Raw genomic sequence first — 21,887 nt, 5'->3', positions numbered from 1 at the left:
CTTCATGGTACAGCAAAACAGTAATACAGTAATGGTATATCTTTACTTAATATCCTAATGATTTTTGGCATAAAAGAAAAATGCATGTGTATATACAATGTATTTTGGGCTATTGCTACGAATATACCTGTGCTACTTAAGACTGTTTTGTGGTCCAAAAAAGTATGTGATTGTATATCTTGATTTAAGTATGTTTAAATATTTTTACTGGAAAACAAGACAAAACATACCTTTTTATCAGTTTTTAAGTTTATTTTTTTCTGACCCCATAGCCCCAATATTTGTAATATATATGTTAAGCATAAACTCATTTAATTTTTATACAGTTTTCAGAAAACAGTCCTTAATATTTTCAATTTATTTGCTATCTTTATTTAAGAATGTTTAGATATGTTTATATCTACTTAATTTTGTACAAGACAAAATAATTAGTAAGAATATAAATATTTTTTGCAGTAACAGTTTATTCATTTAGTAAATGCTTTCAAACAAAGCGACTTGCTTTTTTTCCTGGTTATTTCCTATTTTATTACCTCTCACCATAACATATTTAAACAAATCTTTTGAAATAGAGTTCAGGAGCTGTGTGAGATCCTCTCAGAATCACCTAACAGAAGCCTCTCTTCTCTCTGCAGAAGTCAGCGAGGCGACCAATACTCTGGGTCCGGGCACCATGGGTCTGAGCACCCGCTACAGCCCTCAGTTCACCCTGCAGCACGTCCCTGATTACCGGCAGAACGTCTACATCCCCGGCAGCACCGCCACCCTGACCTCCAACCAGCAGCAACCCCAGCAGGCCCTGCCGCCTCCACAGGCCGCCATAGCCGCTGCCCAATCTGAGCCACCCAAAGCCGCCCAGACGCCCGCCAGCAAGAAGAAATCCACCAAGAAAGAGAAGAAGTAGAGAGTCGTAGGTTTAGGGAGGTTGAAATAGCTGGACGACTCCATTTTATGCTGTTTTGAGGTTTGCTGGAAATCTGTATCTCTTTAGAAAAAAAAAAAATTAGGGTAAAAATAAGACAGTATGTCAATGTTAACCCCCTTCTAACCGCTTTGTCTATTTCACACATGCATTTGTTTTAAGTACTGTAAAAAAAAAAAAAAATCCTGATTCATTGGACGCTCAGATATTTCAGATTTTCATTCTCGTGTTTGCCAACTTTATGACACTATACTCCTGCGTATATCAAGCCAATAATGTATTTACCACAGTACTTTACCGTGATCATGTTTAACTGACATCTGGACAGAAAGAGGAAATGTATTCTTTCTTATAACAATCACATTCTTGTTTCTACAAAGACACAGTGTCCAGTGCTGTGGATGTTGCAATGTTTGTAAAATGCATCATGGTTTACCTTTACCTTTACTTTACCTTTTATTATTGTTTGCTAAAATACCACTATGGACTCTTTTTAATTGATCCTTTTAGAAGAAGTGTTGATGTAGATGCAAGTCAGGTGATTATTGCTGCATGCTGTTTTTTGCGCTATAGATAATCTCCATATCACCTGAAATCTATAAACACTTATGTAACCCTCTCACAGTGGAGGTTAAGCAGTTAAACCATCCGCTTTTATGATGATTTGTATTTGCTTTTAAAGAATGGGTCCCCCCTGTGTATCACTGAGCCAGAGATTGGTTGTTGTTGCTTTTTTAATGTTAACAGAAAGTTTATGGAGCATTAGTGAAGTCCGAGACATAATGGGAGCGTTGTAAAATCAGTTACAAGTCCTCAAGTGCCCGCAGTGGCATATCGTCCTTAGTATTCAGTATTTCCAGGTTATCCTGAAAGTGTTGAAGCTCCTTATCAGGTTGTAATTAGATGGGTTAGTTATGATACCTTCAGTAAGCATCTGTTGCTTTTATGGTCACAAAACCTCCTGACTTTGTGAGTTGCTGATCTAGGCAGCAATCCAGCTCAAGTTATTACAGAAGGAATATGAATACTGTTAAAATCCAATACCAGTTAGGATTGATGCTGTTTTAGGAGGCAACTTGCACTCATTGAATGTACAACAAGCACAGTAACAGTAAAAAGAGAGTCAGTTATTATAACTTTGAAAGCTGGTTCTAGAAAATACTTAAAGTGCACAAATTCCATCCAAATGCTGGTTCCAAATGCTGACTTTCCCTCTGAATACAACAGTTCTCGTACCATTGGCATGACGTTCCTTTGTAAATAGAAATTTGCCCTTAAAACCCAAAAGGAATGGCTTACTACTGGAATGTCATTTTATTTTACAGAAAGAAATGCACAAAAATATAAAAATTTTGAAAAAGAAGAGAAAAAACACTTTTGACACTCTGTTACCAATGTAGTTCTTTAGTACTATGAAGGCCAACTAACTAACGCACCTGTAAATAAAGAGTTTAACTTACTTACAAAAATAAATAGTGACACACTCTTAGTCTAGAAGTTGTGATGTTATGCATATATTTTTGTGTTCGTCTTCCTCTTTTCCTGTCACTCTTCCATGAAAAGACACAAAACGGAGGGCAAATAGACCTAAAATCCTCCGTCATAATTGTTTTTGTGCTCTTTGTCGTGCTCACATGTGAAAATGCTTCTTAATGTCTATATGAAGAATCTAAATAGATCTATTATCTGTGTGTGTGCTGATGCTGTAATCCTGCTGTAACATCTCTGATAAGACGCTTTGAGTCCCGGCCCCTGTGTGCTACTTGCATTTTCTATGCTAATATTTATATTGCTGTATTATTATTTTTGTTTTCTTTTTTCTTTTCTTGAACACTGACATTTCAAATAAAAGGTTCTCAAATTATCGATTGTCTTTTTCTTTTTTTGTTCAGTTGAAAAAGTTTTTTTGTTCAGAATTTATACACCATAGCACAGCTGTATAAGGGTGAATCTAAGTTATAGTTTCACATGAAATAAAAATGTTTAAACAGCAATTTTAATGCATAAGTATACACACACACACACACACACACTCATGTTTGTCAAATTTATGCAACTTCTTATTGACACTATACTCCTGCGTATATCAAACTAATAATGTATTTACCACAGTACTATACCATGATATATATATATATATATATATATATATATATATATATATATATATATATATATGTATGTACACACACACACACACATATATACAATTATATTATGCTATTTATAAAAATATATATATATATATTTTTTTTTTCATGTAAGACTTTTTCATAAAAGGTTTTCCCACCAGCTTTGTAAATTAAATAGTTTGCATAATAAATGTTCTGTTAAACCCCAAAGCATTACAAGAGTGAGAAATAAGGAAAAATGAATAGAAAAAAAGAAAAGAGCAATAGTCACTTGAGGGTTTGATTTGCATTAATGAACATTTGAACTTTCACCTGGTTTCAAACAGGTGATCAGGATCAGATCTGATGTAGGAGATGTTGAGATCGGCAGGGGTGAGAGGTCAAAGTTGTTTCGCTACAGTCTGCCTGATAAGGGTCACAGATTTTAGCCTGAGACAATTAACAGATGGCAATAAAAATCCATCAGAGACAAAAATAAAAGTGGGTTTCATTTTTTCAGTCATAAAACCCTAGGGAAAATCACTCTGTTGTCAAGCACAAAAAGAATACACACGGAAGGCCATCTGTTCACCCAACACACACACACTTACACACACACGTTTGTTTTTGTGAAAAGTGGGGACATCCCATAGGCGTAATGGTTTTTATACTGTACAAACTGTATATTCTATGGCCCTACACCAACTCTACACCTAACCCTAACCCTCACAGGAAACTTTGTGCATTTTTAATTTCTCAAAAAAACTCATTCTGTATGATTTATAAGTGTTTTGAAAAATGGGTACATGTGTTATGTCCTCATAAGTCACCCTCTACTTGTAATACCTGTGTCATACCCATGTCATTATACAGAGTTTTGTCCTGATATCTCACAAAACACACACACACACTGCATCAGCACCATTACCGGAAAAAGTATTTTCCACTTCAGCTGGCGTTACCATGGGAACACCTTCCTTTTCCAAGAGAGTCGAATAAAAGGAGTGCTTAGAATCCAAACAGAGCAAAAAAAAAAAGAACAGACCAACAAAACACATACAGACATGTGGAGAAGTGAAGATGTGGGGGAAGGACTGAAATACACAGATCAGAGAAGAGGACACACTTGAAGCTTTTCCTGAAGGATTATCAGGAATGCAAATCAGAGGAAATCCTCTTTTTAACAGTTTGAGCACTACTTGGATCACAAAGTAGATTAAAGAGATCACAATCTACACAATATTACTCTTCAGTTCAATTTAAATATGTTTAATTTGCTATGACAAATTTTAAACTGCAGTGACTAAAGTTAAATCTATCAAACTTTTTCAAATAAATATCTAAGTCAAATCTTTTACTTTCTTCGTATGTTCCTGATGTTATACTGAACCATTCAACTGTGCACCATATTGCCTTCATAATCTTTCATCACAATGTAATAATTCACTCCACTGCTAAAACTGAAAACTACACTGTAAAAAATATTACATGCTATCTGCTTAAAAAAATTATGGTAACAATATTACACGTATTATATTTGAGTAGATTTTAAGGATTTTTGAGTAGAATTTTTTTGTGAAATTTACCCAAATAAATTAAGTAAAAATTCCTAAATTATTTATTCTATGGCACAATAAATTTAATATAATTAGGGAAATGTGCTCATTTATTTTAAGTTTATTCTCAAAAATTTTAAATGAGATCTGTTTGTATTTTGTTATTTTATACATTTACAAGACTGTATACAGCCAATCAGCTCAAATAGGAAAATACTTGAGAAATACTGGAAAGTACTGCACTAGCACTACCAAGGCTACTGCTCATTAAACAAGGTTTAATGCCTTAGAGTAGTATCCATAACTACAAGCTCTACTCTTCTGCACAGTGGTAACGATTGCACTGTGCAATGGAAACTTCGATGTTACAGAAACTCTTACAAATGTCAAATGTAACTGAACATTAAACATTAATAGATGCCTCCCTTCACTCAAAAACATAAAGTAGCATTTAATTTCAAAATTTACTCTCCATATCCAGCCATATGCAAAGCATGCTGGGAACTAACAATCACCTCTAAAATAAAACTGCAAAATTGAGCTAATTCACTTAAATTAAATAGGCAGCCTTCTTTCCTTAATTATTTTAGTTTATTCAGTTCCCCAATTCAAGCACCAAAACTGCTTAAGTCTCCTAAAACAAAATGAGGAAAACGCATCTCTTGGTTTTATTAGTAAAAAGTCCTCATTATTTTCTATACAACACTGAATCACAATTTCTTTAATGAAATCCAGACATTATTTTTAATTATCACCTTAATTTTTTTGATGAAAATTACAAGACCCATGATTCATTTTTTACAGTGTATAAAAAAAAAGGGCCAATGTCATGTTAAGATACAGGAGAGACAGGAGTTAAGCTTATTAGAAGTGGGAGATAAAAAGTCAACATCAAAACTCAAAACTGCTTCTTTATTAAAAAAAAATCATCTAGTTTTAAACCTTAAATACAGATCTTTTGATCCACATTTATATATCCACACATTTAAGTGCAAGTATAAACTAACATTCATAGTTGCACCTGACGGAAAAAAGCATAATTCTAAAAAAAAAAAATATAAAAAAAGAAAAACACAAAATTGATCTCAAATACCTTTTTATATTAAATAAAAATTATGTACACATCCTCATAATTCCCCATGCTTTGTCCAAACAATTATTTATTTACATAAGATTACTTCTTACCCAATGTTAATTTGTTTTTTTTGTTTTGTTTTGTTTTTTAAAATTTTCTATATTCTATTTAATCTAACCTACTTAGACCCCATTTAAAGAAGACTTTGCTGACTTTTGTGGAAGTTTTTTTTTTTTTTTTTGCGTGCTTTATAATTTCAATTAAAGTTTTAACTGTGAATGGTAGGCCATGTCTACATAGTACATCTAACTGTAATTTCAGAAGAGCAAGTAAATTGTAGGTTTTTTGTCTGATATGAGTGGAATTTTAGAGTCTTGCAGTTAACAGCATCTGGAGGACAGATTAAAGTGTAAAAACAACAATATTAACGTCACACAGAAAGTCAATAACCAGATCATTTGATTTAAGAACCATCATGTGTGTGTGTGTGTGTGTGTGTGTGTGTGTGTGTGTGTGTGTGTGTGTGTGTGTGTGTGTGTGTGTGTGTGTGTGAGAAAGTGTGACAGCAGAAGTACATTAGACACGCAGACTCAGACTTCAGCACCATGGTGACAGGTGTTGTCAAGGCAATAAAGCAGCTGCTTAGGATATTCTGGGATGTTGCCCTCATACTGTTTCCCAAATTATTTGACATAGAATTGTGAGGAATGCAACAAACAACCAATCACAGATCATCTAATGATCATGCTGAGCAATCCAGCTTCAGTCTGATTTTCACCCAAACATAATGCCTTAACTATAGAAACAATTATTAATATACTTATGAATATCCTATTAAATGAGTGATTTGTTAGCACAGCTGTGTTCTGAGTGCCGTAATAACAGCAGTGCTGATATAGAACAATGTCACATAGTATGTAAATAAATAAGATACAACCAAGGAGTGTTTAAAAAAAAAAAAAAACAGTTTGTGTTCGGAACTACTTCCTTCTGCAACGGGTTCAAATCTGAAGTTGACAGATGAGCCCAAGCCTCACTGCTAATTAAAAAAAAACACCTTAGAAATAGAAGGAATGTTGAGTAACTTGAAAGCTTATTTTATGTAGAGAGAGATGGCCTGAGCAAGATTACCTTTATCTTATACAGCATCAATCACATATTCAAAACAAAACAAAAAATTTCCAACGAGGAAAGTGATGTCTTTGTCTTAGTATCCTTGAAACTGTTACAGGAATTGACTATGATAATGTGGTCAATACACAAGGTGTTTCTGAAGGTAAAAAAAAAATTTAAAAGTCTTTGCTTGTGACTCATAAAGACAGACTCTTGTCAAAATCTAATGACAAAACATTGTAACCAAAATCACAATCATTAACACACAGACAGCTTCTCAATACCAAATACTATTACTTCTATTATTTGTAAAATATATTATTTATTTAATATCATTACATTTAATAACCACAGCTGCCATTTCAAAAGTTGCTAGGCAATTCAGTCAAAAGTACAAAGACTGATCCAGCATTAAAGATGTAGAAAAATATAAAGTTATGAAACTTTGCCCTCAGCCAAAACTGTTTGCTCTGAAACAAATAATAGATTAATTAATGTGACCAAAGGCTGTCTGTTAGATTTATCCAAACGAATTACATCTCATGCCGCTATAGGGACACCAGAGCCAGCTGCATATTCCCGAATATCAGGCTGTTGTGAAGCTACTCTTAGAGGGTTCATGAGTGCTGAACAGCCGCTGTCGCCCTGGAGCTCACATCTCCGAGACCATTGATGCAAATTTTCAAATACGTGCAATCTATATTAGCAAACCACATATTTAAGTCTAAACAAGTACATTCTTGTCTAAAAAAAACTCTTAAAACTACATTATGTGACACAACAACAGTAGTATATAAAATAGTTCTCACTTTCTGAATAACTTAAGACATACAATGTGAATGATTTCTACTAACTGCTGCAGGCTGAGTAAGGTACTAAAATATTTTATTAACATTTTTAGGTTTTACAGTGGAATAACTCTGGATTCACTAGTGCTGCAGAAATGACACAACAGCTGTAAGTAATGTGTGCTCAACATTACTGAATATATCAACAACAAACTCATTAGGACTCATGGTAAACATTGCTGAGGGTGTTTGGCTTTCAAAATTTTAAAAAAGAACCATGGCAACATTCTGTCAAGTCAAAGATCAGGATGGGAATATTCTAAGAATGAGACCTACAAAATATTCTAAAATCCCAGAGAGGAACAGACACACGGATGCTGTTGTTTTGGTGCGTTTGGCTCTATATATAAACATACAAAATGTCTTTAATGGTCTGGTGCATGTATATGGTGAAAACAGACCGAGGGAAGGAGGGTTATGTGGTTGTGGTGGTACTGCACGGATTATTTTGGACCGTTTTCTTCCCAAATGAACTCTGACAGTGACTGAACACAGTCCAGCAATTCAGCAACAAAAGCTTCCTTTAATAAGAGCAGGAAGTCCAACCGCAGAGAAAATTCCTTCACAGTGTCAAGTCATCACAGATCTACTGCCCTACTTTACCCACAATCCCTCTGCCAACATCCTTCCCTCTGAGTCTGTCCAGAAAGATTAAAGAACCGAGGAAAAGTGAGCCAGAGTAAAAGGCACATTTTAAATATTAATTACTCACAAAATACTTTAGATCATGTAAAGGTATACTAAGTATAGTGCACTAAGAGACCAAAATCACTCTGACCTGGCACCAGCCACAATTGCATGCTGGGTAACCATCAATACCACAACAATTACTTCAAAAATAGTATAAGTAGTAGATATGCAATTCTAAACATAGCCACAGTCCCTCCCAACTGCTGTAGGAAGGCAATATGAGGGAAATCTGTATTTTGAACAATGACTGTGCAGGAAAAAAAGTTGTCCAAGTAACGAGGATCATAAATAAAGCAGGATGTAAGAGTGACTCACACACACACACACACACACACACACACACACACACACAGCCATGAGCAAACAAGTGATTCACACTGATCTAAAGAGTTTCTTGTGAGTTTTTGGAGGAGGAATGATGTAATTATTGCAGAATTTAGTCACCAAAAATCCTCATGCAAAAGTCTGTGTGTGTAATAAGCTTAATCATACTGTCTGACTGTTGCAACAGTCCCCTCATCTCAGACTAAAGGGGTAACATCATGGAAAACTATTGATGAAATAACATTCCTGACTTAAAACTCACTCTCCAGTCCACCCCAAACATTTATTGAAACTAGCCTGTACCAAAAAAAAAAATAATAATAATAATACAAAAACATTTAGAAATACTCATGGTAATAAAATAAAATAAAATAAAATAAAATGTGGAAAACAATAAATTGACAAGGAGTCTAAATTCAAAGGTCCAGCATATGAAAGTTCATTTCTAAAGATCATTATAGATCATTCAGACACTTTTCATAAAGACAGAAGAAACAATGCGTCTTTATCAGTCAACCAGACAGTCACTTGTTATTCTCATGACATGTCATGTCCTCAGGCAATTACCCTCTGCTTAGATGACCTACAGTCTGATGAGGCTCACAGCAGCATGGCTCTCTCTCTCTCTCTCTCTCCCTCCCTCACAGAGAGAGAGGGAAAAAAAGAGAGAGCATTTATTTGAAATCAAAATCTTTTGTAATATCAATATAAATGTCTTTGATGTCACATTTGATCAATTTTAATGCACTTTTGCTGACAAAAATATATGATAGTTAAAAAAATACTGACCTCAAGCTATATACTGAAGTTCCGCTCAGAAGAGCATTTTCACGTAAACATGAACTCACAATGCATCCATCAGTTCCTCACAGACAAAATCAAGTCCCGTCTGCCATTTATTTCCTGTAAAAAGAGAGGAATGTCAACATGGAGGACATCTAAAGGGAGAGATTTTCTCTTTCTCTCTGAAGAGCAGCAGGGTTGATTGAGGTCAGTTTGTTATCTTCAGATCAGCTGTAATCAATGCATCTCTGTCTCTTATAATCAGCATCTCTCACACAGGAGAAGATCAAGGCATCAAGACCGGATGATATTTAGTAATAAATGTACTAATAAAATAGTGTTTCACTAATAAAACACTTGTTAGGGTAGGTGACTTACTTTTACTTAATTTTACACAAACGAAAACAGGGCTGAGAGAGACTATTCATATTCACAGTTGTCCACAGAGAGACAGCATTTTTGAAGATGTTCACCCAAATGGATTTTTTTTGGGGGTGGGGGGGTGGGGGGGGGGGGGTATTTTAAAATAATGACACATTTAATCATGTGATGCATATTGTACCTACCTGGATATCTATGGTTCACACACACACACACACACACACTCTCTAAAGATGCAAACAGAGGCACCTGAGTCAAACTCTGCCTGACAGCTGGCACATCAAACACTCCATTCAACAACTGAGAAGAATGTCAACATGAAAATAATGACACATTTAATCATGTGATGCATGATTAAATGTGTAAGAGAGACAGCATTTTTGAAGATGTTCACCCAAATGGATTTTTTTTTTTGGGGGGGGGGGGGGGGGGGGCATTTGAAAATAATGACACATTTAATCATGTGATGCATATTGTACCTACCTGGATATCTATGGTTCACACACACACACACACTCTCTAAAGATGCAAACAGAGGCACCTGAGTCAAACTCTGCCTGACAGCTGGCACATCAAACACTCCATTCAACAACTGAGAGGAATGTCAACATGGAGGACATCTAATGGGAGAGATTTTCTCTTTCTCTCTGAAGAGCAGCAGGGTTGATTGTCAGTTTGTTATCTTCAGATCAGCTGTAATCAATGCATCTCTGTCTCTTATAATCAGCATCTCTCACACAGGAGAAGATCAAGGCATCAAGACCGGATGATATTTAGTAATAAATGTACTAATAAAATAGTGTTTCACTAATAAAACACTTGTTAGGGTAGGTGACTTACTTTTACTTAATTTTACACAAACGAAAACAGGGCTGAGAGAGACTATTCATATTCACAGTTGTCCACAGAGAGACAGCATTTTTGAAGATGTTCACCCAAATGGATTTTACTGCTCTTGTTAAAGTTAAATGCTAGTTTTGAAATGACATTCCAAAATTTACTGGCAATTGACCCTTTGGAGGGAGTATGACTGACAGATGACCTGACCAATCATAACGCCTAATCTTTTTGGTCACCTTCATTTATCCCCTGTACAGAGAGACTCAAGAATTTGGCAATATTTTGAGGAAAACAGATTCAGAGCACTTTGAAATTGACACTGAAATTTGCTAAGAGATAAGAAGAGATGCCAGAACTATTGCTGAGAGCCTTGACAGACTCTTAGACATTATGTTTTGGGTTGTTTGGTCCAAATTCACTGCAAAGGCCTAATGAAGACTGCTGAATTAGCAGTCCATCCTTTTCTCTCTCTGACTCCACCCTCCACAAACAGCCACATACTCTCATTCACTCGCTACCTGGAGACACCATGACACTGAGCCAGCCAATCAGCTGCCTGAGAACTCAACTTCTGCCTTCCCATTGGCCGGCCGCTCCAGCTCTCAGCATCAATGCGGCCGTCATTGTGCCGTCTGCCCACAAGCGAGCCAACTGGCCAAGAGTCTGTCCTGAAGAACACAAACAACCAGATAATGAAGCAAAGCAGAGGGTGAAATATAACAAGAGCCGTGTAACGAGAAACAAAGAGGATCTGTAATGAGAAACATACATAAACAAAGAGCTGTTTGCCTTTATGTTTAAACTGTTTTTAAATGAAAGCAAATGTGCATTGTCAACACACACACACAGACACACAGACACACAGACACACACACAGACACACACACACACACACACACACACACACACACACACACACACACACACACAGCATCTCATCATGAACAAAAGAACTCTGAGCCTCTTTTATCTTCTTTAAGACCTCTAATCAGTTCATCATGTTTCTTTTTCTCTTCCTTTCTTTTGTTTCACTTCACTTTCTATCTGTTGAAAATCTAGGTTTTTACACTGAAAAAAGTAGTCAATTTTCATTTAGTGTCTTTCTAATAATTTTTATAAATTTCTCATAATTTTTTATTTAATTTAAATTCATGCTCCACTTATCCTTTTGACTTTTTGTTTCGAAGTAAATGTGAGTGATTTTGGCACAGTTTTATTTCTGTATAAGTTATATACTATCACAGTAGATATTAATATTTCATTTTTATTTTTAGATTTTCAGGCTATTTTAATTTTATTGTAAGTTTTAATAATTTTGTTATGTGCATTTTACATTTTTATTAGTTAATGTAGTTAATGTTAAGGAATTAAAATTAATATAAAAATATTTTTTGATTTACCATTAGTTGAACAACTGAACAATGGGCATTCAATGAGCTTCAACAGCATTTATTAATTTTAGTTTAATATTAATTTCTACATTTATAATATCAAAAGTTGTTTCTATTAACATGAGCTAATGCACTGAACTTCAAGTTAATAAATGCTGTAAAATCATAATCACACCTTATTGTAAAATGTAATTTAAGTACCTTATTCTATTTTGGTTAGTTGCCAAGCTAACATTTATAATATCTATTAAAGTTTTTAATTTGTATATTTTAATTCAGATGTATTTCATTTAACAATTGTCAATATTTTTAGTTTTAATAGTCTTAATAACACTGACGCAAAGCCTGATGTTAGGATGTAAGAATGTGGAGAGCTGCTGTTTTATGAACTCCCTCAGGGGTCAAAGGTCAAGCTTTAATGAAAACCTGCCACAAAGGCAGAGACATGAAACACACATGCTTCAACACACACACACACACACACACACACACACACACACACACACACACACACACACACACTCTCTAAAGATGCAAACAGAGGCACCTGAGTCAAACTCTGCCTGACAGCTGGCACATCATTTTTTGTGTGAGTGAAACACATCCTGCACGAGCTGCTTCTGTGGATAAGTCCAATTCTATTCTTGGAGGAAAAATCAACGTGGTTACAGGGAATGGAGGGATTCCAAAGCAAACATTCCACCCTTCTCCCAACTCCTCGTCTCATTGAACATCTCCTAAAAACCCCCACATATTAAACCACTGAGAAAGACAGATGGACGTCAGAGCACACGGCAGAAACTGTTAACCCAATTACACCCTGTACCAAACAACTCACAAACAGGAACTCAGACTTTGTGTGACCTTCATGTTTTGTGTGTTTAATGTAAGAGACATTTCTCCCTGTGTCTGTATGAGCTAAAACAGAGAAGTGTATGTGTTAGTCTGGGATTTGCTGAGAGGAAATTCCAAATCATAGCTGCATTTTTTTTGCACTCATGAGACATAAAACCAGCGCACAGATGCACACACAGGAATGTCAAATAAATGCTGTACCAGTCATACCAAATTACACAAGACATGTTCCATAAACGTTACCACGCATTTGTGTTCTGTACAGTCATAATAACTTTGTGCATGTTCTCTCTTATACATATATCTCAGGAACTAACAACAACAAAAAAAAAACACAAATAATAATAACATGGTATTATCATGAGTTTCTAGAAAAGTGTACCATAGTGATAAAATGATTATGGCAATTTACTATGGTATTCTGTAAAATATCATACTTTTTTGGAGCTACTTAAACTGTACTTCCTCAACTGAAATAAATTGTAAATGTATGTCACATTACAATAATATGTCAGCCAGAAATGTGCTGAAAATTCGCTCACCGTCAGGATGTTTAAGATGAAGATGAGTTAGTTTCTCATGGAAAGAGATTTGGAGAAATTGATCATGTTACCAATGGATCCTCTGCAGTGAATGGGTGCCGTCAGACTGAGAGTCCAAACAGCTGATAAAAACATCACAATAATCCACACCACTCCAGTTCATCAACTAATGCGTTTTGTGTATTGAAAAGATGCATGTTTGTAAGAAACAAATCAATCTTATGGTGTTTGAAGTTCAAACTGTTGCTTCTAGCCAAAAAATATGAGTCCAGAATCCAAAATAATGCTTGCTTTCATGAAAAAGTTGTCCTTTCACAGCAAAATCCACCACTATATTTGTTTAGAAGTGTTGTGGCTTGATCTGTGCTATTTCTCTCCTGATTCAGACGTTTTTACTAGAGGAAGCATTATTAAGCATAGAAGACTTGTATTTTGCCAGAAGCAATGGTTCGATGTTTAAAAATATTTTAATGATGGATTTAATTCTTACAACCCGAATTCCGGAAAAGTTGGGACGTTTTTTAAATTTTAATAAAATGAAAACTAAAGGAATTTCAAATCACATGAGCCAATATTTTATTCACAATAGAACATAGATAACGTAGCAAATGTTTAAACTGAGAAATTTTACACTTTTATCCACTTAATTAGCTCATTTAAAATTTAATGCCTGCTACAGGTCTCAAAAAAGTTGGCACGGGGGCAACAAATGGCTAAAAAAGCAAGCAGTTTTGAAAAGATTCAGCTGGGAGAACATCTAGTGATTAATTAAGTTAATTGATATCAGGTCTGTAACATGATTAGCTATAAAAGCTTTGTCTTAGAGAAGCAGAGTCTCTCAGAAGTAAAGATGGGCAGAGGCTCTCCTATCTGTAAAAGACTGCGTAAAAAAATTGTGGAAAACTTTAAAAACAATGTTCCTCAACGTCAAATTGCAAAGGCTTTGCAAATCTCATCATCTACAGTGCATAACATCATCAAAAGATTCAGAGAAACTGGAGAAATCTCTGTGCGTAAGGGACAAGGCCGGAGACCTTTATTGGATGCCCGTGGTCTTCGGGCTCTCAGACGACACTGCATCACTCATCGGCATGATTGTGTCAATGACATTACTAAATGGGCCCAGGAATACTTTCAGAAACCACTGTCGGTAAACACAATCCGCCGTGCCATCAGCAGATGCCAACTAAAGCTCTATCATGCAAAAAGGAAGCCATATGTGAACATGGTCCAGAAGCGCCGTCGTGTCCTGTGGGCCAAGGCTCATTTAAAATGGACTATTTCAAAGTGGAATAGTGTTTTATGGTCAGACGAGTCCAAATTTGACATTCTTGTTGGAAATCACGGACGCCGTGTCCTCCGGGCTAAAGAGGAGCGAGACCTTCCAGCATGTTATCAGCATTCAGTTGAAAAGCCAGCATCTCTGATGGTATGGGGGTGCATAAGTGCATACGGTATGGGCAGCTTGCATGTTTTGGAAGGCTCTGTGAATGCTGAAAGGTATATAAAGGTTTTAGAGCAACATATGCTTCCCTCCAAACAACGTCTATTTCAGGGAAGGCCTTGTTTATTTCAGCAGGACAATGCAAAACCACATACTGCAGCTATAACAACAGCATGGCTTCGTCGTAGAAGAGTCCGGGTGCTAACCTGGCCTGCCTGCAGTCCAGATCTTTCACCTATAGAGGACATTTGGCGCATCATTAAACGAAAAATACGTCAAAGACGACCACGAACTCTTCAGCAGCTGGAAATCTATATAAGGCAAGAATGGGACCAAATTCCAACAGCAAAACTCCAGCAACTCATAGCCTCAATGCCCAGACGTCTTCAAACTGTTTTGAAAAGAAAAGGAGATGCTACACCATGGTAAACATGCCCCGTCCCAACTATTTTGAGACCTGTAGCAGAAATCAAAATTGAAATGAGCTCATTTTGTGCATAAAATTGTAAACTTTCTCAGTTTAAACATTTGCTATGTTATCTATGTTCTATTGTGAATAAAATATTGGCTCATGTGATTTGAAAGTCTTTTAGTTTTCATTTTATTCAAATTTAAAAAACGTCCCAACTTTTCCGGAATTCGGGTTGTACATACAGATTTGGGCTTCACAAGACATTAACTGATGGACTGGATTCGTGTTGATTATTTGTGGATTATTGTGATGTGTTGATCATCTGTTTGGACTCTCATTCTGACGGCACCCATTCACTGCAGAGGATCCATTGCTGAGCAAGTGATTTAATGCTACATTTCTCCAAATCTGTTTTAAAGAAGAAACAAACTCATCTACATCTTGGATGGTCTGAGGATTTTTATATATATATATTTTTTTTTTTTGAAAGGTTTTGAATATTTAATACTGTTTATTGTAAGTGTCCAAATACTTTGGGGTCCATAAGTAAATTTCAGTTACTACAAGTACCATACCTTTTGATATGGGCATTTTCAAATATTCCATCAATCTAATAATAGCAAAAATATATGTCAAACATACATGCACACACGCACACACACAAAGTCCATATGGAATAAGTATTAAAGATGATATTTTAATGGTGTAGTTTTAGAGACAACCATAATAAACATCTCTACAGTCAAAACGCAATGTACACAATTTGACCAAATGGATCCCACCAATACAATCTCTATATTATCATAATAAAATGATCAACAATAAAAACCAACAAAGAAAAATGGTGTTCTTAAAAAAAACCCATCAAAACAAAGAAAACACAAAGTCTCTGTTTTTCCAGTGATCTTTATCCAGCTTTTTTTTTTTATAAAGTAAAACTGACTTGCAAAACCATCAGTACGATCAATCAGCTTTGAAGGAGAATCTGTTGGCTCCCAGTTCTCCAAGTCCAGTCCACAGAAATTCTAAAATGTCAAAAATTGGAAATTTGGCTTCAAAACCTGGACATTCTCAAGCTCTTTCGGACTTGCTGGTTTCTAGGCAGCATTTAGAGACAGGACCACTGCCAAAACATTGACGTCGTTTTACACACATTACATAAATGCATATATAACTGAATATAGTTCAATCCGGAAGACAAGTTCTCAGGATTTCTTGAAAAATGCAGTCCGAGCTATTGCTTTAAACAGTGATCTCTACCCTCAAACTTTCAGCCAACATCAACATTCAGGTAAGTCATATTAAAAAGCTGAATCTTGAGGTCATATTTCCCTGCGTCACTAACACAAACTCGAGAACAATCTCAATGGTTGACTGGTTTAACAGTATATGCTGGTGATCAATCTACATAAAGGCAGGGACATTTGCTCACTGTCTTTTAAAGACTGCAATGAAAAATACTAAAGATCAATAAATCTATGTGCAGACATTTAAGCATCAATGATAGAAGTGCTCTGCTTTAGTCCCTCAGATTTGTCTTGATCAAACCATTTATCAGAGGAATGAATGCCAAAGGACTTGTCAATGTTACTTTTGCCCAGTTCACAGTGACTTTTTACTTCATGTCTGGTAGAAAATAAAAAATGATTTATCTTGCGACGATAAAAAGCTACTGAAAATTGTGTGATGTATGTATCAGCAGATTGGACCTTCATTGTACAGAAAACACACAAATTATTCATAAAACCACTGTGAAGTAGATTAATGCATTTAATTCAATGCACTTTTTTTTTTTACTAATGTTTTATCAATTTTATTTGAAACAATTTTTGCATAAATTGTCACATTTAATTCCATGCAATGATTTATACAAGAATGGTTTTATGAATGAGGCTCAATTATTGTAAAAAAGATTTAAACAACACCATTCACTTAAAATGACAGAATGACATACCCAGAAAAAGAAGGGGACAGGAGAGAGAAATAATCTTGTGAACAGGTACCAGACCTCCTTGTGATGGCTACAGAACCTAAGTGAGAACACCTTATGTAATTGAATTTGCATTTATGGGATCGACATTATTGGCACGTTGCCTTTCAAGTACAACAATGTAACTTATTTCAGCCATTTGATGTGTTTTAAAGTCAAAGAGCAAAACAAAAAAGCTAAATGTTTAAAGAGGAACAGATGTTTGTTTTAAAAACCAGAAGAGGATGTTCAGATGTACTTGGAATGGAACAAAATGTTCTGGAATCTATATGCAAATCTTTGGAATCTTTTTAAATCCAGACAATAGAGATAATGGACAGATGAAACCTTGTGTTTAGAGAAAGAGTGCTAGAAAATGACAAAACAACTGTGACAGTGATGAGATGAGGCCGCTCCTCCTGTGTGATGGCCAATAGGAAGCAGTGTGGGCTTATTCAAGGGGTGTGGTTTAGCGGGAGCCCCGCCCTCGCATACTTGGTCCTCAAACACAGTATGTCTTTTAACTGTTGGGGTCAGCAGAGGAAGTCCTTAATTTGATCGTAACGGAGCGTCATCTAAGAGGTCCTCCAGCGAGCCCGTGTCTTCCGGAGTTGACTCCTTCCTGTCCTCTGCTTCTGATCGGGTCTTTTTCGTGGCACTGCGAGGGGTGTCATCTTGAAGAAGCTCTTTGGCGAGAATGTTTGTCACGGCGTGACCGGCTCCTCTCCGATTGTTGGCTGAAATGGAAAGTGAAATAATAAATGAAGGGCAATTAAAATGATATTCAAACATCAAGCTGGAAAGCACTGTGAGGTCAGACACATGTGTTAGAGTTCAAAGGTCATTGTTTAAATCACTGCAGTCAAAAACAACCAACAACGTACATGTTTATATGAATATACCAGGTTATTTGCTCAGTTAGAAAAACAGACCACATTTTACAATCCAAAATAAGCTTATGGAATGAAAGGTTTAAAAGCATAAGTGTGGAGCTCACATAAATTGCGAAAATGTCAGTTGTATTATTGTAATTGTTTTACTCTAAATGTGTTTTACAACTGAGGGATGAGTTGAAGTCATTGTCTGTAATAATTTAAAGCATGCCGCACATGCTATTCACATACATTAAAGCTGAAAATAACCTGGAATATTCCTGTGAACACCATCAGACTGATATCCTGACATAAGAGACAGCTGCATAACTTCAGATATGTGCGCTGGCAGTTATGTTGGTAAGTTAAACACTCCAGTAACAGCTGCAGAACAAATCTCCTGTGGTGCGACATTCATAGGAAAATATTGTCTGAGAATATTCCATTCTTATTCTCCAGCCTGTATGCAAAACAAGACCATGCAGAGGAAACCGTGATCACACACGCAGAATCCCAAAAGCCACTGATAACGATCTCTGCGCAAACATCTGTAATAAAGCATGCAGAGTTTTAGAGAACACACACACACACGCACACGTTACCAAGCAGGTGTCCAGTGTAAGCTGTGATAAGGACAGCACCGAGTCTGTTAGGGAGAAAAAGTCGTTATGGGTGTGTTTGTAGCTTTGGTTTGTCAGTGTCAGACAGATGGGACCCTATAAACATTTACAAGACTTGTTTCTGCTTTAAAATGATGGCCACTTTCTATTACTACACTGAGTCTAAACAAGTTTCTCAAAAAGAAGTATTTTTTTTTTGTTTGGTTGTTTCTTATTAAAATGGCACAAGAAGATCACAGTTTATCGGAAAATGTTTGATGTTTAATATACAGTCGTGGATTTCGGACCAATGACATTTCACTGCAGGACTACAGAATAATATGAATCATAAATAGACAGCACGAAAAGTCAGTCATTTGTCCCAATTTATTCTTTAACCTATTTTTGTCTAGTTTTCCAGGTCAAATATCTAAACCTTTTTAAATAAGGATGCATTTACTTCGAGATGCAAAATGATTAGAAGTGATGTTTTCACTTCTGTGTTAAAGAAATGTATCAAAAATTTTTTTTATTGTTTAGTCAATAAATAAATAAAAAGGTAAACAACTAAAAAGAAAATAAGTCTTAAGACATTTTGCATCTCTATGTATATCTTAATTTAAGCATGCTTTGATATTTGTAATGGAAAATAAGAAAATATTAAAGAACGTTACTTTTAATAGAGTTGGTTAAGACAGAAAAAAAAAACAGATTGGTAGTTTTGACTCATTTTACTCAATTAGTTACAGTTCATTGTTTCACCTCAGTATTTTTGACTAATTTTTCAGGTCAAATATCTAAAATGTTTTAAATCAGAATGCATTTACATTAAATGCAAAATTACTTTATTGTAATGTATCAAAATTCAGATGTTTTTTAAAATTCTAATTTCTGAATAATTATTATTATTAAATATATGGAAAATAAAAAATATTTTTTTAATAAATGGAAATATATATATATATATATATATATATATATATATATTTTTTTTTTTTTCAGAAAATAAGTCATGTTGGCATTTTGCATCTCAATTATATAAATCTTGATTTAATACTGTTTTGAAATTTGTAATGGAAAATAAGGCAAAATATTAAATAACAATTCTTTTAATAATGTAAATAAATAAATAAATAAACAAAACAAAAAAAAAACGATTGGTAGATGAATAGATTCACTTGGTCATGTCACATTGTCATTGTTGACCACCACTGTCATACTAACTTAATAACTTAAATAAATAAATAAAAGATTGAGTCTTTTGACACTTTGACCAGTGGATCATTAGGATCATGAATGCATCTCAAACTCTTCTGCATCCATAAAGGAACATCTGAAGATGACGTGTTTCCTTTGAGACGTGTCACATGAGCAGCTGTGTGGTTTAATTAACTTCGTTAATTAGAGGAGAATGAACAAGAGACCGTAAACGTTATATAAACGGCCCACATAATGACAGATTCTCATCTGAACCGCCTCTGCGTTCTCCCGGCTTTCATCTTTTCGCTCTTTTGCATCCTCCTTTGCTTCCTTAGGATCATTCTGTTGTTCCAATGCAAAGCTACATTTAAATGTAATGTCATCACACTTTTTATTGCTGCTGTGTGTGTGAGAGATTCAGACTGCCTGGGTGTAACAACAGAGCAGAGATAATTATCATCAGGGTAATGAAGCTTAAAATAAGCTAGTCTTCACACAGTGTCTGGAGGTGTTGAGCTCCCCCCGAGGCAGAGCATGTGATTGCTGTGTGTGTGTCTAACATGATTAAGTGTGTGTGGTATTGTTCCTCGAGCAGCATCAGTGTGTATGTGTGTGTGTGTGTGTGTGTTGCTCTTTTGGTTGGATGGTCAGAGGGTGTGTCCTGCCTCAATGTTTGTGAGCTGGACAAAAGAGGTGTGTGTGTCTGTGTGTTTTGTGGACATCTGGCACACTGTGTGTTTCTCTGTGGGTGTTTAGGCTCTATGAAGTGATATTGTGTGTTTGTGAGTGTTGGGCACAGGGTGTGTCTCTGTCTCTTTGTGTGAGTCTGACTGTGTGTGTCTTTCATGGAGGAATCAAGAGTGTGTGTGGGGTCATGACATGGCAGATGTGTGTTTATTAATAATACTTATTCAAACAGAATATGTGGATGTTCTTTCACCTAGCATGGACCTCAGTGAATGTAGATCAAATTTATTTTGATACAATTATAATCAGGTTGTGAAAGATCAAAATGACCACTGGAAAGTTTCTGGAAACATTTTTCAAAGCCTTGTTTGAATTATATATATATATATATATATTTATTTATTTTGAATTTACCTTATACACACACACACACACACACACACACACACACACACACACACACACACATTTAGTAAATTCTCTTGCATTTTTTGTTATAAATAATAATATAAAAAATAATTAATTAAATAATATCAGTTATTATTTTTACTTAAATGAAAATGAATAAATGGCAAAACAAGAACTATTTATTTTGTAATATTTCACTTAAAAAAATAAAATAAAAATAAGGTCTCACTTTATATTAAGTGACCTTAACTACAATGTAATTACATCGAAAATATGTACAATGTACTTACTGTGTTCATATTGTATTGTAATATGGAAAAAAAAAAACAAGTACAATGTATGCACACTTGCATTGTAGCAAATTAATAATGCAGCATTAATATTCATGGCCGTCTTAATTTATTCCCATACATTTATTGAATCCAATTATGGCATTTACGATTTGAAAATCTCACTAAGCCGGTTGAATCACTCGTTCGGTTTTATTTTGATTATTCATGAAGCCCTACTAAGGAGTTTATAGATGTAGATAAATGTTAAATTGTTATAAATGTTCAAGTAAAATAAGAAATTTAGCAAGAGGAAAAACTATACACGACAAAGGGGGATATGCCAAAGATTTTAATTTCTTGAGCTAGTAATATGCCTGAGTACTGGTGTACTGTCTTTATTTATGTACCAAGTATGTACTTTCATCATCATAATGTACTTTCATGATCATAATTCATTTTGGCGTGATTTAAGTTAAATGCAGCCACAAGTTAACATGAATCTGTCTAATAAAAACCTTGTGAAGCTCAGAGATTTTAGCCCAATTATTTATTTAAAAAAAAATTGTCCATGTAGTTTCCACCAGATATGCATA

The 21,887-nt window shown here is 35.2% G+C and overlaps 2 protein-coding genes across 51 annotated transcripts in view; one reads left to right on the top strand and one right to left on the bottom strand.

The window, feature by feature from the left end:
- The window catches only part of LOC132109885 (protocadherin gamma-A12-like), a 176,037-nt gene extending 173,253 nt beyond the window's left edge, over positions 1-2,784 (top strand). For all 49 annotated transcript variants that reach the window (XM_059516292.1, XM_059516314.1, XM_059516309.1 and 46 more), the window contains one exon: positions 636-2,784. In XM_059516292.1, coding sequence (XP_059372275.1) covers positions 636-904 — 269 coding nt within the window. In that variant the 3' untranslated portion in view covers positions 905-2,784. The remainder of the gene's footprint in view (positions 1-635) is intronic.
- A 14,223-nt stretch (positions 2,785-17,007) lies between these two features.
- LOC132109884 (protein diaphanous homolog 1-like) overlaps positions 17,008-21,887 on the bottom strand; it is a 117,839-nt gene continuing 112,959 nt past the window's right edge. For both annotated transcript variants that reach the window (XM_059516279.1, XM_059516280.1), the window contains one exon: positions 17,008-17,993. In XM_059516279.1, the coding sequence (XP_059372262.1) occupies positions 17,806-17,993 (188 nt within the window). In that variant the 3' untranslated portion in view covers positions 17,008-17,805. The remainder of the gene's footprint in view (positions 17,994-21,887) is intronic.

The sequence above is a fragment of the Carassius carassius genome, chromosome 29 (assembly GCF_963082965.1).
Source record: "Carassius carassius chromosome 29, fCarCar2.1, whole genome shotgun sequence".
In the NCBI taxonomy this organism is placed as follows: domain Eukaryota; kingdom Metazoa; phylum Chordata; class Actinopteri; order Cypriniformes; family Cyprinidae; genus Carassius; species Carassius carassius.
The sequence above is the reverse complement of the archived record's forward strand: the minus strand, read 5'-3'. Positions and strand labels throughout refer to the sequence as shown.